Below are 19,349 nucleotides of genomic sequence, written 5' to 3'. Positions count from 1 at the left end.
AGAATTTTCAAGGAGAGTCGTGAAATGAGAAGAGAAGATATGGAATTGCTGAGAAGATCAGAGGAACTTTAAACAGTTTTGAGAGAACATCATAGTGCACATGGGACCATGACAACACAGGTGACAAAGACCATAATAGCACAAGTGACAAGGACCATGATAGGGACCATAGGAGTACACACGACATGGACCATTCTCACTCAAGCAATGTTAATGGTGTGTTTGGAGAACAACTAGAGAAAAAGAGAAGAGAGAAAGGGAAAAGAGAAATGGAAGAGAGATGTCAAGGCATGTATGAAGAGAGCACAAAAGTGTCAGGGGCCTTTTTTGATCCTTAACGACTTCAAATAATAGAAAGACTAATTAATTGAATTTTTTTAAATATAAAGGATATTTTAATGTATTTTTAAAAATTAAGAGATTAAATATTGAGTTTTTCTATACTATAAGAACTAGATAGTAATTTATTTAAAAGAAGATGGAGATTTTAAAGGAGAAAAAGGAAGGAGATGAAGATGAGAGGGAATCATTAGTGAAAATAATCAATGCATGAAAGAGAGACCATCACGTTTTTAAGATTAATTAGACAGTTTTAATTTAAAAAAAATCAATTTGAGTGTTCCATGTAAGCACTTGACCCAACCTTACATTAAAATCTAGCGAGAAAGACCATCTGTGCAATAGATGGTGACATTAAAATGAAAGTAAACATCATAGTGCACATGGGATTGACAAAGAACCAACTTGAGCATTCTATGTAAGCACTTGGCCAGAGTTTACATTAAAATCTAGTGAGACCACCTTTGCAATAGATGGTGGGATTAATGATTTTATTTTTTTTAAAAAAAAGTTGAAGGACACAAATGAAAGTAAACCCTAAAGTTCAGGAACGGTTAATGCAATTTACGCCAAATGACTGTGATTAGGGATGAGCACTGTTCGGTTTGAACCGAAATAACTGACCGAACTGATTTAATTTAATAATTTAGTTTGGTTTTAAAATAAAATCGGTTCGGTTCGATTTTAATTTTTAAAAATTGTGGGTTGATCGGTTCGGTTCGATTTTAGAGTCAAAACAGTTCGGTCGAACCGAATCGACCGAATTTAATCTTAAACGCAGCGTTTTATTATAGGGTTAACTTCCCATCCCATGTCCTTCTTCACGCGGCGCATACGATACCTTCATCTCTCTCAGACCAAATCCCTGATCTCCATCATTCGCGTCTTCATCTCTCTTCAGTCCCGTAGTCACAGCCACCCACCCCAGTCGTCAGTCCCACAGCCACCCACCGGCCACCCATCCTGCCACCCACTCGCCAAAGCCAGTCTCTTCTCTCCATCCTTTGCCGCTTCAGTCCCGCAGCCACGGCCACCCACCCACCCAATCGCCAGTCCCACAGCCACCCACCGGCCACCCACCCTGCCACCCACTCGCCAAAGCCAGAGTCTCTTCTCTCTATCCTTCGCGTGTCTCTCTCACGGCCATCGCCCGCGTCTCTCTCTTGTAGCCGTTGCTCGCGAGACTCTTTTCACTGTAAGTTTCATGAACTTAGCTTGTAAGTTTAGCTTGTAAATTTCAGTGTTTCACAACCGTCTCTCTCACAGGCTGAACATAGAAATAAAATCAGATATGATATCAAGGGCATTGTTTATGAAATGTGGCAATTTATAAGCAATTGACGAAATTTCAATTGGGCATCATCTAAAGAACATCAAAGACCTAGAGTCTTTGATTTGAGAATTTTGGTTTTCATTCTTTATATTAGGAACAGGTTCAGTATAAGTTGGTTTCATGCATTATTATGGAATTCATAGATTAGAAGTTTTTTAGATGCACAGAAATTGATTTCAGTTGTAAGTGAATGATCAATGCAAAAAGCTCAAAAACCGATTTCGAACCGAACCGAACTGAACCAATTGGTTCGGTTTGATTCGGTTTTCTGTCTTATTTGGTTCGATTCGGTTTATATTTTAAAATAATTCAGTTACATCGGTTTTGGCCGGTTCGATTCGGTACCGAACCGAACCGACCGATGCACACCCCTAACTGTGATTGGACCCTTTAGCACGTGCGAAGAGAATCATCACTCGCGACAGCGTCCTTAAGCACGTACCGAAGCACATCAAACGTTGGATCGGAATCGATCATCATGGAACTGCAAATCAAGCGAAACCATAATTAACAGCCCGAATACAGCAGTAACAGCGTTTCATTCGCTTACGGCTTCAGCTACTACCTTCCAGTGCGAAGATATAAACGATTAGAGGGAAAGAAAACTCCGGCTTCAGCAACTGAACCGCCATGTCCTCCTCCGATCCTGATAAGTTGATCGCCAAGGCCGATAAGCTGTGAGACCCCTTCTCTGTAAATGCAGGGTCCAATCTTTTTCTTTATGACAATACATGAATCTGTTTCTTGATCTTCGTTTTTAATTATTAGAGAATTAATGCATTGAAGAATGACATTCTTCCGGTTTTATTCTTTTGAATTTATGTGAGCAGCAATAATTTCGTTTGATTTTTGCACTCTTGTTTAGTGGATTATCTGTTAAGTTGCGCTTTGCCTCGGATTTTTTTCCCAGTTGTTTTTTTTTTGAATTTTTTTTTATTTCTGATTTCTCTCAAGGAAAACCTAATATTCAATGCTTGAAGATATTTGATTTGGAAGTCTATAATTTGGTATTGTTATTAGCTTGAAATGTTTCGATCATGGATGCTATGTGAATTAGGAACTGTAAAAGTAAATGGGATAAAGAATGAAGGTCAGACTGCTTGATTGATCGTTGGTTACTAGTAGAGATTGTACATGTTGCTTGAACAATAGGTTCTATGGTAGTTTTAAGTTTCCATCTGCATGCATATATACATATACCAATTTTAATTTTATTGTTATTTGCGACTAAGCATGGGAGTTACAAGTCTTTCTTGTTTCAAATCAGAAGAACAGCAACAAAATGTTCTTAATTTAGAGTTATAAACTTTTTATTATTATTATTATTATTGGTGAAAATACTTCTATGATTTTGTTAAAGTTAGTTGTTTTACTTGTCTTTTTTTAGAACAAAACTGAGTCTCACAAGGTGGAGTGCTGATTGGAAAAGTGCCACTCTTTTGTATGAGCAAGCTGGTAAGCAATTTCTTATGCATTTCTGAACTTTGAGATTATTTGTAAGACAATTAATTGAGTTACAGGCATTCATATAATAGCCAAATATAAAATTCAGTTCAAAGAGAACATGCTTTTGGAGGTATTCTTCTTTAATGGTGGTATTTCTGTAGCTAATGGTTTTAGGATTGCCAAGAAATATGAGAAAGGAAAAGCAGCATTTGAAATGGCTTCCAAAGGACAAGAGATACTCTCTTCGTATCCTCGTTGACCAATATATTAGTTACTTTTATAATTTTTTGATTTGTGTCAACATAAATTTGCCTGTTGTTATGTCCTTTATGACCACAATAGCCCCTGGGATGCTGCTAAGCATATGGAGTCAGCTGCTGCTCTAGCAAAGGAACTAGGCAAGTGGAATGAAGTTGCTGATCTTTATAGAAGGGCATCTGAACTATACGTTGAATGTGGGAGATCACAACCTGCATCAGATGCTCTTGCTAAGGCTGCCCGGTAAACACATAGGCTGTCATTGAAAGATTTAGTTCTTACTTTCTGCTTAATTCTTATTTGAGTTTGGGCATTTTCCATGGAGTCATTGCCTACTTTGTATTTGGAACTTGCAAGTTGTTTGTGGTAGAACTGAAGAGAGATATCTATTCAATTGTTTATTGTTGTGTTGCCCTTTTTTTTTACTCAATCCGCATATGATCTTCAACTTTATGCTTTTCAAATGTATGACTCGACCAATAAATTTGGGGGATGTCTAGTTTTACATTTTATTAGCATGCTGGTGGTTTCTCATGTTATCTTCACATCATATGATTACTTATGGTTTAGTTCAAATTATTGGCTTGATGGCCATAAATAGGGAAATCTGTTTTTTGCTTAAATTGTTGAGGACCTGCATTTAGTTTAGGGCCTCAATTTGGATTGCTCTTGAATATGTAATCAAACCTATAACGTTTGGGGGATGTCCAGTCACATTCTTTGGTAGCTTGCTAGGTGTTGTATTTAGAGTCTATCTGCAAATAGTAGGACACAATTTTATAAGTCCTTTCTGTCTCTCAACCCCTTATCCCTGCGTGTATGAACATCTGTTCATTGGCGTGTTCAGTGAAATAGTTTTCACTTCTTTCTGTTGTTTTTTTTATCCTAGCTTATCTTCCCATTTGCAATTGCTCTCAATAATTCTAAACACATTAATATATCATGACCCTAGATTATTAATAGTTGTTTAATTACTTAAATCTTTTGTGTAAGGAGTTCTAATACCAATATATAATCCAATGGATTTGTAAGCAGGGGTTAATTTGTATTGTTCTAACTTTTGTGAAAACTTTGTATTCTGCTCAAGTTTTTTACTTATGCTTTCATCTTGTGGTGCAAAAAATGTATGCAGTGGGAATGCAGTTTTAGAAATCTCAATCTTAACTTGATAATTCAAATCGTCTTTGAAACTTAATTGATTATATGCTTCTTGTTTCTTTCACAGTGCTCTGGAAGATGCTGTTCCTGATGTTGCTGTTCAACTTTATAATGATGCTTGTGATATTCTTGAAGAGGATGGCAAGGAGCAAATGACCTTTGATCTATATCGCGCTGCTGCTGGTGTTTATATAAAGCTTGAGAAGTAAGGACTTGATTTTCTTTTGCCACATCAGGTTTTCATAACATCCTTAATGTTTTAGAGAATTTACTATTTAGTCCCTAAGTTTTGTATTATTAGTATTTGAGTCCTCATATTTAGAAAATTAAACTATTTGGTCCTCTGTTTTTGCTACCATCACACACTTAGGTCTTCCATCATTTTGTCATTAGTATTTTGGGATTAATTACTATTTAATCCTACAAATTATGATTGTTTAAAGTTTTATGTCTTATTTTTGTAATTATTTACAATTTTGTTCATTAGTTCTATATCTTTTTCTGTCACATAGAGAGAGGGTGAGACAAAGAGATGAAGCTGAGGGATAACTTTGTAACTAATTGCAAAATTGAGAGATAAAACTAAAATAGTTATGATATCCAAGGATTAAATAGTAATTAATCTTCAAATACTAATGGCAAAATGAACAGGAAGACCTAATTATATGACAAAGGCAAAACTGAGGGACTAAATAGTTTAATTTTCAAATATAGAGACCCAACTGTTAATAATGGCAAAACCTAGTGACTGAAAAATAAATCTTTTATTATGATCGTGAGGCCAAGATTTTCTAAAGAATTTTCATTGAGTCGGCTCAGTTATGCTTTCATGAGTGTCACTATCAACACTTGTATTTTCTTTTATTGGAACTTAAAATAGTCGAGTGTTAATTGTGGTGTCAATGCCAACAGGTATACAGATGCTGCTGCGGTCTTATTGAGATTGGGTCTAGCAGCTGATAAATGCAGTGCCACCAATAGCCAGTGCAAAGTGTGAACTCTATCTTTAGTTTTCTGTTAGCCTATCTTATTTTGTATACATTTTTTATCTGCTACAATGCCCCTAATTTTTCTGTTATATTTCTTTTTCTAGTTTCAAACACCTGATTTGCTTCAATTATTTTACTTGTGTATCTCCACATCTCCTAAGTTCTAACCTTTATGCATTGTTTATTATTCATCAACTTTCTCAATTATACTTCATCTCTTTCATTTCTCTGTTAATTTCAGGCATACCTTGGGGCCATTATTGTGTATCTTTATGCTCATGATTTCAAGCAAGCAGAGAAGTGTTGCAATGATTGTTCACAGTAAGCTTTTTTCATAGATTCCCCTGGGAAACAGTAATGCTAAAGTTTTGCTTATTGCTAATCATGGTGGGATACCGTTGGGTCCATATAGCCCTTAAGCATTAGTGATCCTTCCATCTTACATTTTGATTGTCTTGCATGAATGTCAAGCCTGCTTTCTAATCATTAAGAAACTGCTCAAATTCAAGTCTCATCATAGCTTAATTCTTAAGCTTATACTATCACATCACCAGCTGCCTTTGCAGCTATTAGAAATTCTTGGAGCAATGTTGTTAAGGTGAGAGGTGAAAAACGAGGCAAGGGCCTTTAGGCGAGGGGGTGGCACCTCACCTGGTGCCTCTAAAAATGAGACATACCTGCTGGCTGTTGTTAGGAATGCAAAAAAAAAAAAACAAAACTCTTTTGGTACTGCTGGCTGCCGTTTGAAACAGATTGGAGAGGCTACAGTTTTGTTTTGCAATTTAAAAGCACGGTTTTGAAAAAAAAAATAATGATATTTCAGTGAGGTGATGCCTTTGGGGTCTCGCCTAGCACCTTAGGGGTTAGAGGCATTTGCCTCTTTGTAGGGAACCTTGCCCAGCCAAGCAAGGCGAGGGGGTGGCACCTCGCCCGGTGCCTCTAACAACATTGTCTAGGAATTGGGTGTTAAGAAATTTCTCCTTAAAGTTATTTTGTTACTAATATTAAGAATATATCTTTATTTTCTAGAAGAATTTTTGGAACTGTTTATTGCTTTTGTTCCACCAATTTCATTTTCTACACCGCATGCTTCTTTTATTTCCTTTTTCACAAGTTAAAGTGCAAAAATGCAATTGTACTAAAAAAAAATTTATGTTGAGAATGAATTGTAGCTTAGAAACTCCTACATTACATAATCTTCTAATAAAGTTTGTGATTGCAAATTGGTGTTACTCAACCAATGGCATTAAGGAAACAGTAGCAAATGTTTCACAGTTGGGCCTCTTATTTGTTGTACTTGGTGGAAATTGATTTCAAGAATATTTCTGAAGAATCTTGTGAAATGGATGGATTTGAGGAAGTCCACATGGTTCTTCACTTGATTCATGGCCCCCAAAAATGTGGGACAGTAACCAATGGGGGTTTAAATCTATTACTTACGTTTTCTGTATGGCTGTGGACTCTAAAAAAGTGGAGGCATTTATTTTAAGGGATTTGAAACCTGTTAATTGTGTTGGTGGGACGTACACAATTATTTAATTCCTAGTTCATCTTACTCTTAACATGAATCAAGTACATATGAGAATGGTGTCTCCACATCTACGAGTTAAATGTGTGGCTTTGTATCGTTGATGCTACAGAGTATCAGCTTGTATAAATTATGTGTATAACATTTTTTAGGTAGAAGGACAAGAGAATGTAGCATGGATGATATAATATCCCCTTAAAATGGAGTAGCACTCATCAATCAGCAGAGAGAATTAATTGCATTACTGATTGTATGGAATTCTATATACAGAAAAGCAAGTATGCAACTGATCTTTCTTACCATTTCTAGAGGTCTGAGATGTAATGCTCTGTCTCTAGTTTTTTATTGTTGTAACCTCTTCGTTAATTGAAGCTTTTAGTAAATTTAATATTAAGGGAAGTGGAGGCTATTTTGGTATTTACTTGGAGTTGATTCCAATTTGGTGTCGAGTATCATCACAAGCTTCTGTTTTTGGGTTGATTCTTTTAATTATTGAAGATGGATATTTGGTATTACTTATCTATAGATAGATAGAGAGAGAGAGAGAGAGAGAGAGAGAGAGAGAGAGAGAGAGAGGGAGGGGGGGGGATAGGTTGACATTTGAGAAAGTACAATGAGAGTTTGAAAATGCATCATAGTTTGTATCGTGGTAATATTCTGAAGTTAATTTAGGAAGGTTAAGCTATATGCTACTGCTGCCAATTTTGATATTGACATTTACTTGGACAAATCTTGTATTTCCTTCAGTCCTAACACTTCAGTCTCAACTCGCAATCCATTTGTAGTTTCATTGGGGTTATTAGAATCTGCTTATTTGTGTTATACTTGCGCTTATCATCTTTGTTAGGGCATAGTAAAGAGGTTTTTTTAGGTTGTTTATGATAAAAGTGGACAAGCGTCTTTAGAATTGGAAAAGACGTTTGTTCACTTAAATTGATTGCTCAACTTATGCCTAATTATGTGATGTGTGTCTTCTTGCTTCTAGGGTTATGTACTACTCTAGAGAGAATGATGAATGGATTTTGGTGGGATACTAGGGTAAAGGTGGTGGAATTTGATAGATGAGTATCAACTTTGTCATAGAAAAGATAATGGAGAATTGGATTTTGAAAGATTTGGGACTTTAATCTTGCTTTACTTGTCAAGAAGTGATGGAGATTGATGACTAGATCAGAATCTCTAGTTGCTAAAGTTTTTAAAGCACACTATTATTTCATTTCAACTTGCTTTTCGGCTAGCCTTGGCTCAAATCTAAGTTATGCTTGGAGAAGTGTTTGGGAATCCAAGAGTATTCTTGTTAAAGGATGATGTCGCCATATATCCATAGGTATTGATACAAAGGTTTGGGAGCACCCATGGCTTCTTGATCATCAAGATCCATCAGACTGTGGCCACTATTATTAAAGGCACACTCTTAGGTGTGCCCTAAGCACAAGGCATTGGAGGCAAGGATGACGGCTTCTCTTTGATCATAGTCAAGCGCAATCAAGAAGGCGCTTCCAACCACACCAAATCTCCAAGCGCTCTTGGGTACACCTTAGTTAAGCTCACTCAAAAATGGTTATTCACAACTAGACAAGCAAAGCAATTGTGACCCATATAGGGCCAAAGAAAGCAAATACCAAAGAAAAGAAAAAGAATGCGGAGTCATCGACAGAGATTGAAGATGAAGGAGGAAAAAAAATATCTAACCTGATTTATCTCTCCAACAGCCTTCATTTTTATTGCTTCTCCCTTTTAGATATGTATTTATTTATTTATTTTTTGAATTCCATCTTCATGCTCCTCTACTCCACTCACTTTAGGCTTCTTCCTTTTTTTTTGGTTGAATTTAAGTTGTTATGCTGTCCAATTTTTGCCAATCCTCCAAGAAATTTTGCCAATTGCCAATCCTCTTGCATGCTATTTCTTATTCATATTTTTTAAAGCAAAGCAATTGTGACCCGTATAGGGCCAGAGAGAGCAAATACCAAAGAAAAGAAAAAAATAAAGAGTCCTCGACAGAGATTGAAGATGAAGAAGGAAGAGAAAACAAGATTTAACTTGATTTATCTCTCTAACGGCCTTCATTTTCATTGGTTCTCCCCTTTAGATATGTATTTATTTATTTATTTTTTAATTCCATCTTCATGCCCCTCTATTCCACCCACTTTAGGCTTCTTTTTTTTTTTTTTGTTGTTGTTGAATTTAAGTTGTTATGCTACCCAATTTTTGCCAATCCTCTTGCATGCTATTTCTTATTTATATTTTTTAAAATATTAAAAAATTAAGTAGAAACTATTCCTATTTTTTTAATTAAAACATTTTAAATTACTTTTTTAACATAATTTCTTATCTTTTTACACTTAAAATTAAACATAAATAGAAATTGTATAACATTCTATATCTACAAATATGAATTGAATGTATATAAATATTTGCTACCATTAAATTAACTATAACATTGTTTAAAGATAGGTTTATTGGTCTAAAAAGACCACAACTTTATGGTTTTCACATTTATATGGCACGCCATGTATCATTATTTTTACCATATAAATAACTTGAGTTAAACCTTATTTAAAATCCTAACCCCTAATTATCTGAAATCCCCAAATCATACAGTTGAAATCCTTAATTTTGTTTTAACTCTAGTTAAGCAATAGAATAGAGATTTCAATTATATAATTTAAGAATTTCAAGTAATTAGACATTTAGGGTCTTAACTAAGTTTTAACTCAAGTTAATCAAGTTGTTTATGTCATAAAATAACGACATGTCATGCCATGTAAATTAACTTAAATCTAGTCAAAATTTATTTAAGAAGTTACTACAATTATAATAAATTCAAAAGTTGAGACTTTTTGATCCAAAATTAAAAGTTTTAGCTATAAATATAAAAAATCACAAACTTGTGGTCTTTTTGAGTCAATATGCCTTAAAGATATTATGTATAGGTCACAATTAAATGTGTATTATTTATAATAAAATTTTATTATATCACAAATTCTATAAGTATAAGAGTAAATAGATAATTATCTTATGTTAGTTGAATATTAATTGATTATTTGTGTTAATTTAATTTTTTTTCTACTTTTGCGCCTCACATCGTTCAGGCATGCACCTATACCTGGTGCCCAGGCTCCAAAACTCCTTAGCACCTTGATGCACTTGTGCCTTTAATAATTTTGACCGTGTCTCCAGCAGGCTTGGAAAATATGTGTGTATGTAAATTGATGTTGTCTAATGGAGTGAGCTGGATTTGGATGCATTCAGTCTCTTTATTCAAGATGATGTAGATTTGATTATTTGGATTCCGTTGAATAATGTTCATAGTTTTGATTGTTGTATGTGGATCCTTGATAAGTCAGGGTACTTGCTCTGTTAAAAGTGGGGATCAGACTAGTATTGCTGCTGCCACATTGCCTATTGTCTCATCTCTGGTACCTATGCATGTGTGGTCAGTTTTAGGGAAGCTATGTGTCCCTCCAAAGGTTCTTAACTTTATGTAGCAAGCTGTTCTTGGTGTTATTCATATTGGACACCTATTGGAGTGTGGTTGTGGGATAGCTGGGACAACATTGGCAATCAGTTTGGTTTTGTTTTTCAACAATTCACATTAGAGAATTTGGTTAAGACTCTGATGCAAGTTTGGAGCTTGTGGAAAAATAGAAATGCAATTGTTTGGCTGGGGAAAAATTCATCTCTTCCCCATGTTATTCAGTTGGCAAAATGAGAGTGTCGTGCATGGCTCCATGCACAATCTGCCTCACCTCACATTTCTCGTGTTCCTCAAGTTAGTCATCCTGAGTGCTGGTTTGCTTCTCCTCCATTGATTTTCAAGTGCAATATCTCTTCGTGCTGCTTTCCAGTGTCTTCAATGGTTTGAGTTTGCAAATGTTGATCTTCAAGTTGATTCTCTATCTCTTATTTCTGCTCTTAAGGGGACTCTCTCTATTTGTTCTTATTTCTGGTTGGTTGTTGAAGAATGTAAAGCCCTTGTGCAAGAGCTAATTGGGGTTAGATGTCAGGCTACTCATTGTATGGCTAGGATGGCTGTTTCCTTGTCTGATACTTTGGAGTGGGGCTCTACTCAATTCTATTTGTTGGATGTACTTTCTGCTGGTATCTACTATATATTTAGTTAGTGTGTTGTTGGTTTTAAAAAAAAAAAAAAAGAAAAAAAAAAGATCTTGATGGTAGTATTTGATCTAATACTCCTATATGTTTGATGCAATGTGCATGTGCAAGTAGATGCACAGTAAATTAGGAAATAGAGGTGGCATGTATGACTTTGGATGATTGGGGTCTTTGTGGAGGATTCATGGATGGTCCTCAATGCTTGGAGGGGTTTCATTATTGAGTTTTATATATAAGTGACGTATGAATTTCATGGCTATTATTGGTATAACTTGGTGATAATGGAATTTAACAGCTTATTAAAATGAGGAAAATCTTGTAGGCAAGTGTAAAAGAAGTTATTATGGATCCTTTGGAATCAGAGGAAGTTTTTATTATGATTAATTTCTCCAGTAAAACCTGTTAAAAGTGTTTTTTTCTGGGGAAGTCCTTGAAGTGTTTACTTTTATACTAGTGGCACCCTCTTTGATGGTTTGATTTTCATTGTCTATTTAAAATAAAGCTTAATGTGTGTGCGTTCGAGTTCCTACAAACATACATATACTTCCAAGCCTCTGAAAAATGTTGTAAGGCAGTGTATTGAAGGGTAAGATATTGTGCTAACTCCTACAATCTCAGAACTAGCAAATCTGTACCTGAAATGATATTGTTATTAGTCCTACATATCTGGTTTTTGCAGCAAACATGTCGAAGCTCCAATCCATGTTTAGCATAGTTTAACTACAAAGAAGGGGCTAATTACTTGTCTTTTCTATTGATGATTAGAGTATAATTTCCATTTGATGGCTGAGGATGCTGTTATTTGTGCCAAAATTTTCTACTTATTAGTTTAAAATGTTCAAGGATTTCTTGTATTGTGCTTATGTAAAATGATGACTGTTGTTGCCTGCTTTAGTTTACCAAGAGTATGATAATGATTTTTCAGTATGGTGTTTCTAGAACTACTTTTTCTCCCCTTTTATTATTATTATTATTATTATTATTATTAGTATAAAAGTTCTTTTGATTATGACTTCCTTGCTTTTGGATCTTTACAGGATTGATGCTTTTTTGAGAAGTGACCAGAACCGCTGTGCTAGTAAACTTCTTTCTGCTTATACTGAAGGTGACATTGAAGAAATTAAACGGCTTGCCCAGTCTAGCACTATTTCCCATCTTGACAATGTGGTAAATCTTTTAATTTGTTCTAACTTTATTTATTGAAAATGCATCAGCCCTTAACATCATCATTGATAATTTATTAATTTTACATATTGTCAATCTTGATCATTTGGTGTCCAATATTACTGCTATTTCTGTTTGATCCTAAGACTATTCCAATCTTGGTAACTCTTTTTCTCCCAGCTTTTGTGGTTACCATCTCCTAACCCTAATTTCTATCTTGTTAAGGACGATATTGTTACGCCAGCATTTCATCCATCTTTCTCTGATATTGTGAGATAGAGCAGAAGCTATGCTAGTTTGCTTTCCCGTAGATGGAACAAGACCACTGTCATTTTTGCGTACGATTAACCATAACCATAAAAACTGTAACTGCAAAAATTCATTAAAATAGAGTGTCGATGCATGAGAGGGAATCTAAAACCAAAGCTGGTATTGTGACATCCCACATCGGGAATTTATCTGAGAATGAGAGAACATATAATAGCTAGGTCATTAGGTTTATCATTTTGCACCAAGTAAAAAATTGAAACAAAAAGTTATTTAGGTCAATTTTAGCTAGGCTATTACAGGTATTCTTCTATGGTAAGTGAACTCTGGCTAGCTGTTTGTAGGTGAATGGCCTGTAAACCACAATGGTGCAAGTTTATTTTGTTCTTCCTAGTCAACAATATTCATATGGTTCTTCAGTGCATAAAATACTGATAGCAACCCGTTCTACATGTGCAACATTTGTGTCACCACATGATATATGCATGCATTTTTTTGATTTGGACAAGTTTTGGTGCAGGTTATCAGGCTTGCAAGAAAACTTCCAACCGGAGATCTGAGTGCATTTAAGACTGCTGCTGCTGAAGGAGAAGAGCCATTGGATGAGAATGATCTCACATAGTTTTCACACTCACGAGAGGATTGGGAACAGTTGTTATATAAATGGGTGGATTTATGTGTCATAAAGCATGTATAGAGCATATTTTAATCTCATTTAATTTGATTTTCAGAGTGTTCCTTCTCTGCATTTTGTGCTTTTAAAGGTCTCAATCAAAATCTATTATTTATTTTATTGTATGCAATTAGTAATGTTTCTCAAATATTTTTATTTTGAGTTTTTTATTTGATCATTAATTTTATTCATTTGCAATTCAGAACACATTGGCGAATCATACAAGGTAATATTTGCTAATAAAATTTATTGATAAACTCAGTTAAAAGCTTAATAAAATTTAAATTAATAGCAAAAATAATATTAAACATAACTATTAATTAATTGTTGTTTATTAAATTTATAAATAATTATTTTATTGAATCAAAGTAATTTTATTGATAAACAAGTATCAAATAATTTGATCATAATAAGAAATTAAGAATGTAGGACATTGTAGTAGAAAGCAAAGAAGGATAAAAGTGTTTTTTCTTTTTTGGAATAAATAGGTAGTCTTTTTTTTTTTTCCCCTAAATTTGTCATTGTAGGTTATGAGAAATTTTTCTAAACAAGTTAAATTTAGATGATTCAAATGAAATAACTACACAAATTGGGTGATTAAGGGAGTTTTGTGGTTATTTGGGTTAAACCAAAGTAAATTTCCTTTATTACAAAAATAAATTAAAGGAGTAATAGATTTGTGTTTTAATATGTATTCTAAATTATAAAAGTTAATTTACTATATACAAATTACTTAAATTACTTTTAAATCTAATATCACATCACCATTTTAATTAGCATTTAAATTAATACTTTAATAAAAAAATAATTATAAAAAAATTTAAACTTTATTAATTGTAATAATTATATCTTTTTTTTTTCTTAATAAATGTATTTCCAGATCAATTTTTCAATTTAAATTGATTTTAAATAATGTGTACAAGGGCAATATTTTTCAATAAATTAAAGTACATGAAAACTCCAACAATCCTTAAATATACTAACTACAAAACTCGAAATCAACGTAAAAATATATAATATCAAATCTCATATGTAAAAATAAAATATTCGAGATGAAAACTATATTTAAAAAATATGAAGATATGTATGAAAGATTATTCATGATAATTCGCAAACTATTAAGCAATGAAACAATTAAGCTTGGAACGCATGAGGACCTACCAAACGACTTGAACTTTGGACAAGCAAAGAGATGCAATATATGACTTCAAACTCATTTAGGACGTCCAACACCTATTTTGGCTATATAGTCCATTCAGTATTTTAGATAGACTTATTTTAATTTAGTTAGACCCATTTTAAGTAGCCATTTAATAGATTTATTTTAATTTAATTAGGCTAAATTCATACGTCACATAAAGAGAATTTTTCAAATTCATTTGGAAAAATGATCTCTATTATAATCAATGAAAAGTTTGATTGTTTGACTAATAATCATTCCTACATTGGAATTAATCCTTTTATTATTAGAATTAGGGTTTAAAATACTATAAAAAACTCTTTAAGTGGCAGCCATGAATTTTAACTCTTATTTATAAATAATTATTTTATTTGATTAATAAAATTTTATAGAGAGTTTTATTTTATTTTTGTTATATTAAGAAATGACATCTTATAGAGATTAATAATTCTATGGCATATCATTTTTATTTTCTTATTTTCTTATTTATGTTTTATTTAGAGTATGTTAGAATATTTAAAAATTAATCTGTATGATTTAATATTATTGTGTGTTGAGGTTTTAAATTGTATTGTTAATCCGGAATTCTAGATTATTAAATTTTAACTTAGTTCACTTATAAATTTAGACAATACATTTGTAAGAGTTGATAGCTGCTAATTTCTTAGCAGTGAAATTTTCTTTCTCTAAAGATCATTTTTCGATTCTCTTTTTTACATAGATAAGTATAATTTTTTATATAACTGTTATGTTTACATTAACTCTAAAAAATTAAAAATCATGATTTTCTTTGCTTAAAAAATTTATTATATTTATTGTATCCATCTTCATATAAGTGCAACTCAACAATAAATTTAATTAACTAAAATTTGTTAAATTCAGTTTAACTAAGTGCTATGAGTTATTTATCATCTAATAAATTTAATCATTTCAAATTTATTAGGCTGATTTTCAATTGAGTTAAATTGGATATAATAAATATAATTAATTTTTTAAGTGAAAAAAATTATAATTTTTAATTATTTACAAATAGTGTCACTGTATAACTATGAAAAAAAAAGTGTATTTATTGATAAAAGAAAAATGTTGGAAAATAAATGATTAACTCTTAAAAATATAGCGTTTAAAATTTATAAGTAAACTGAATTAAAATTAAAAATCAAATCTAAGTTGAAAAAAAAAGATTTTTGAGTATATTTATCATTAAACTTATTGTAATACCCGGCTAGATTCCGGTATCGGATTCCCTACCTTCCGGCCGAATCTCCGTTAGAATTTGAAATTTCTGAAGATGTCAGAGTCTTCTAGAAGGGTAAAGTGTGTTTCTTAAATGTTTTCACATGATTTTATGGTTTTAAATGAAAAAGAAATGAGTTTTGAAAAGAATAGGCCAAGGAGGAAGGACCCAGGTTCGGCCGCCGAACCTCAAGTTCGGCCGCCGAACATGGGACTGTTTCGGGAGTGCTTTAGGCCTCCAAAGGCTTCGAGGGAAGAAACCAGGTTCGGCCGCCGAACATGGGATAGTTTAGGGGGCACGTTAGGCTGCCGAAGGTGGCGAAGTTGTGGAAGCAGCTTAGGCCGCCGAAGGTAGTTGACGGGCCACCTATAAAAGGCCCCTCAAATAGAAAATAGGCGAGTTTTCTCCCCATTCTAGAGCTAAGGTGAGTTCATGTCCTCCTTTGGTCGATTTCATGTTCTTTCTTCAAATCCTTCATGTTTTTATGAGTTTCCTTTTGAGTTTTGAAGTTTTAAAGCTTAAATCAAGATTTGGGAGCTTGGAGACCCAAGGAGTTTGTTTCCTCCCATCCCCAAGTTAGGGATCGCACCAACCCACGATCTTCAAGTGGTAAGTGTAGATCTTTGCTTTCCTTTATGTTTTAATGAAGTTTTAAGAAGTTTTGATGGTTGTGTATGGGTAGATATGCATGTTAGGGTTTATGTGGGTTTTATGCCCAATGTATGTTATGTGATGTTTTGTTGGGTGGTTTAAGCTAGTTTATGCCCTATATACATGAGGGAGTGTGTATGCATGTTTGGGAGAGAGCATGTGAGGTTTTGGGTTGTTTTGGAAGGTTTGGAGGTTGTTTGTGTATGAGGAGGCTGAGTTCTGCTCTTCGGGAAGAACTCAGGTTCGGCCGCCGAAGGGACTTTCGACCGCTGAACCTGCCTGTGGTGGCTTGTTTTAGCTGCCGAACCCTGCCCCCGAAAGTTGGACTTTCGGCTCTGGAGGGGAGTTTCGGCCGCCGAAGGTACCGCCGAACATGCACGAGTTTCGGCTCTGGAACCACTTTCGGCCGCCGAGGGTGCCGCCGAAAGTGGCTGAGTTTCGGCTCTGGAGGGACTTTCGACCGCCGAACCTGCCGCTGAAAGTGCCCTGTTTAGCCTTCTTTTGCATGATTTCTATGATTGTTTTAGGATGTTTTAGGGGGTTTTTAGGGAGATGTTTAGAGTCCCATTAGAGTATGTTTGGTCTCTCATTTGAGTCCACCTGTGTAGGAACGGACCTGAGGATCCGAGGTGTTCAGCAGTGAGTTAGCTGCTTCAGAGATAGCAAGCGTCAGCCAGATGTGAGTAGAACTGAACTTTATATTTAAAGAAATAAATCAAATGTTTTAAGCATGTTTATGCATCATGAATACCATGTTATGTAATAGGTTGTTTGCATTAGAATTCACGAATATGACGCATTGCATAATACGATGATGATGGTGTGGATAAATATTGAATGATCCTCTAGCCCCTGTACGATATGACATGAGATGATATGATATGAGATAGAAAGGCCAGACGTGGCCGTATTGCCCTTGGCAATATGTTTTATGTAAGAGAAGACCAGGCGTGGCCGTATCGCCCCTGGCATAGTCGGACATGTTATGATATGAGCTATGTAAGAGAAGACCAGGTGAGGCCGTATCGCCCCTGGCATAGTTGGACATAGTACTATATGAGATTATAGAGGGCTAGTGGTGACAAGTTCATCCTTGATGTGTATTGTTTGTGATGTGATGCATTCCATGATGGCATGTTTTTATGAGTTGTTTTCACTGTTATGCTCACTAGGCTTTATAGCTCACCCCATTCCCTTAACCCCCAGGTTTGCAGGGACAGAGATAGTTCAGAAGTTCAACAGGTTATGGCTATGGTCATATTTATGTAATAGAATAGTAGTGGACATGATGAAATGTAACGTTATGTAATGATGTAAAAGTATGTATTGTAATGTAAGGATATGTAATGGCATGTCATGGTTAGAGTTGTGCTTTGCCCTAGTCATGTATGGTTAATCCCTTTTGATACATGATTTTATGTTAATGTTTAAATGATGATGTTTATGTAAACCAAGCTTAATGTCTGACATGTTACCCCATTAGAGCATTTGATGAAGGCTCCAGTGTGGGGTTTTATGATATTGAATATGTGCATGCACAGAGTAAGCTTGGTGAATGAAAGAAAAGTTTAAAGTTTTTATATATATGTATGGTCATGTATGGGATTAACAGGTATACAGGATGTATGTTAGGCTTGCTACGGGTCCGACGGCCTTAAGCCGATCTGGATCCTAGCGCCGGTAGCGGTCCGGTTTCCGGGTAGTTATACTTATAATTATTGAAACTAATAAAATTTAATATTTTTCTTATAATTATTCATTTCAAATTATATTAAAATATTAATTTAGAAGATTAATTAGTGTAATAATATGTCATTTCTGTTAAATTTAACTGCAACTTTAGGATAAAGTATTGATAAATTTAACTGATTAGATAGCATATATAAATTAACTTTTATAATTTGAAATACATCACCAAAAATGCAAATATTTTAAAAAATTTTACTATTATCTCTAAATTAAATTTTAGAGAGTTTATATATTTTTTACTATAAATTTAAGTAAGATAATTTTTATTTTTGTAAAACAACAATTTTGCAAAAAATATATTAAATTAATAAAAACTCAAATATATAATATATTTTATGTAAATTAATATAACAAAAATTATATTAAAGTTATAACATGTCAAAATATATTTTTTTATAAATAAAAGAATAAAATATTATTTTTATAAATAATAAAATAAATTATTACTTTTAATTAATAATAATATTACTATTTTTATAATTTTTAAAATCACTATTTTTATTAATTTAATATTTTTTCATAAAATAATTACTCTGTAAAAATATATATCATTACATATAAATTTATAAAATTTATAATATAAATATTATAGATTTAAATTTTTAAATTTTTTTAAAATATTAAATTTATATATTATTAATATTATTCGTATCATAATTTTTTGAGTATGGACCTGCAAGACAAAAGAAAACACTGGATAAATTAGTTTAGCAATCTATCGGATACTTAAAATAATATGTTTGATGAGTAAATTAAAATTTATTGATAAAGAGAATAATTATTTAAATTAATTTGAATTATTAAAATTCATATTTAATATATTTTAATATTAATCTACATTCGTAGTTCTCCGATAATAGGTGCAATACTAAATTATTTTTTTAACAAATTTATCACATGTTTTTAAATTTAGTAACAAATCATTTGATGATTGCTTTGACTTTTCTTATGATGAAATTGTGGTCTTATATTTTGACTTTGACTTTTGAGACCTTAATTTTTCTACTATTTGTTTTACGGTAATGATGTGTTTATGAATTTATTTTATGGTAATAATGTATTTATAAATGCATTTTAATTCAGATAAGAGGACTAAAGTTACCGATATATAACTAAAATATAAGTGTTTCAATAGATGACTTGTATGATTAAACAAATGTTACTTGATTTAGGTTTTTATCTATTTTGATGGCTTAATATTGATGAGATTTGATATTACGCTGCCATTATGAGAAGTTGTATACGTATCAGTTGTTGA

At 33.2% G+C, this 19,349-nt stretch overlaps 1 protein-coding gene across 1 annotated transcript; it reads left to right on the top strand.

The window, feature by feature from the left end:
- The first annotated feature begins 2,129 nt into the window (after window positions 1-2,129).
- LOC110604082 (gamma-soluble NSF attachment protein) lies at window positions 2,130-13,422 on the top strand. The gene is made up of 9 exons (XM_021742161.2): window positions 2,130-2,349; window positions 3,060-3,127; window positions 3,280-3,364; window positions 3,461-3,619; window positions 4,602-4,739; window positions 5,447-5,525; window positions 5,765-5,844; window positions 12,208-12,337; window positions 13,122-13,422. Exons 1-9 carry the CDS (start codon window positions 2,303-2,305, stop codon window positions 13,221-13,223), a joined length of 888 nt encoding a protein of 295 aa, XP_021597853.1. The 5' UTR covers window positions 2,130-2,302; the 3' UTR covers window positions 13,224-13,422.
- The last annotated feature ends 5,927 nt before the right edge of the window (window positions 13,423-19,349 follow it).

This window comes from Manihot esculenta, chromosome 16 (assembly GCF_001659605.2).
Source record: "Manihot esculenta cultivar AM560-2 chromosome 16, M.esculenta_v8, whole genome shotgun sequence".
NCBI lineage: Eukaryota > Viridiplantae > Streptophyta > Magnoliopsida > Malpighiales > Euphorbiaceae > Manihot > Manihot esculenta.
Note: the sequence above shows the minus strand (reverse complement) of the source record. Positions and strands in the feature narration are given on the sequence as shown.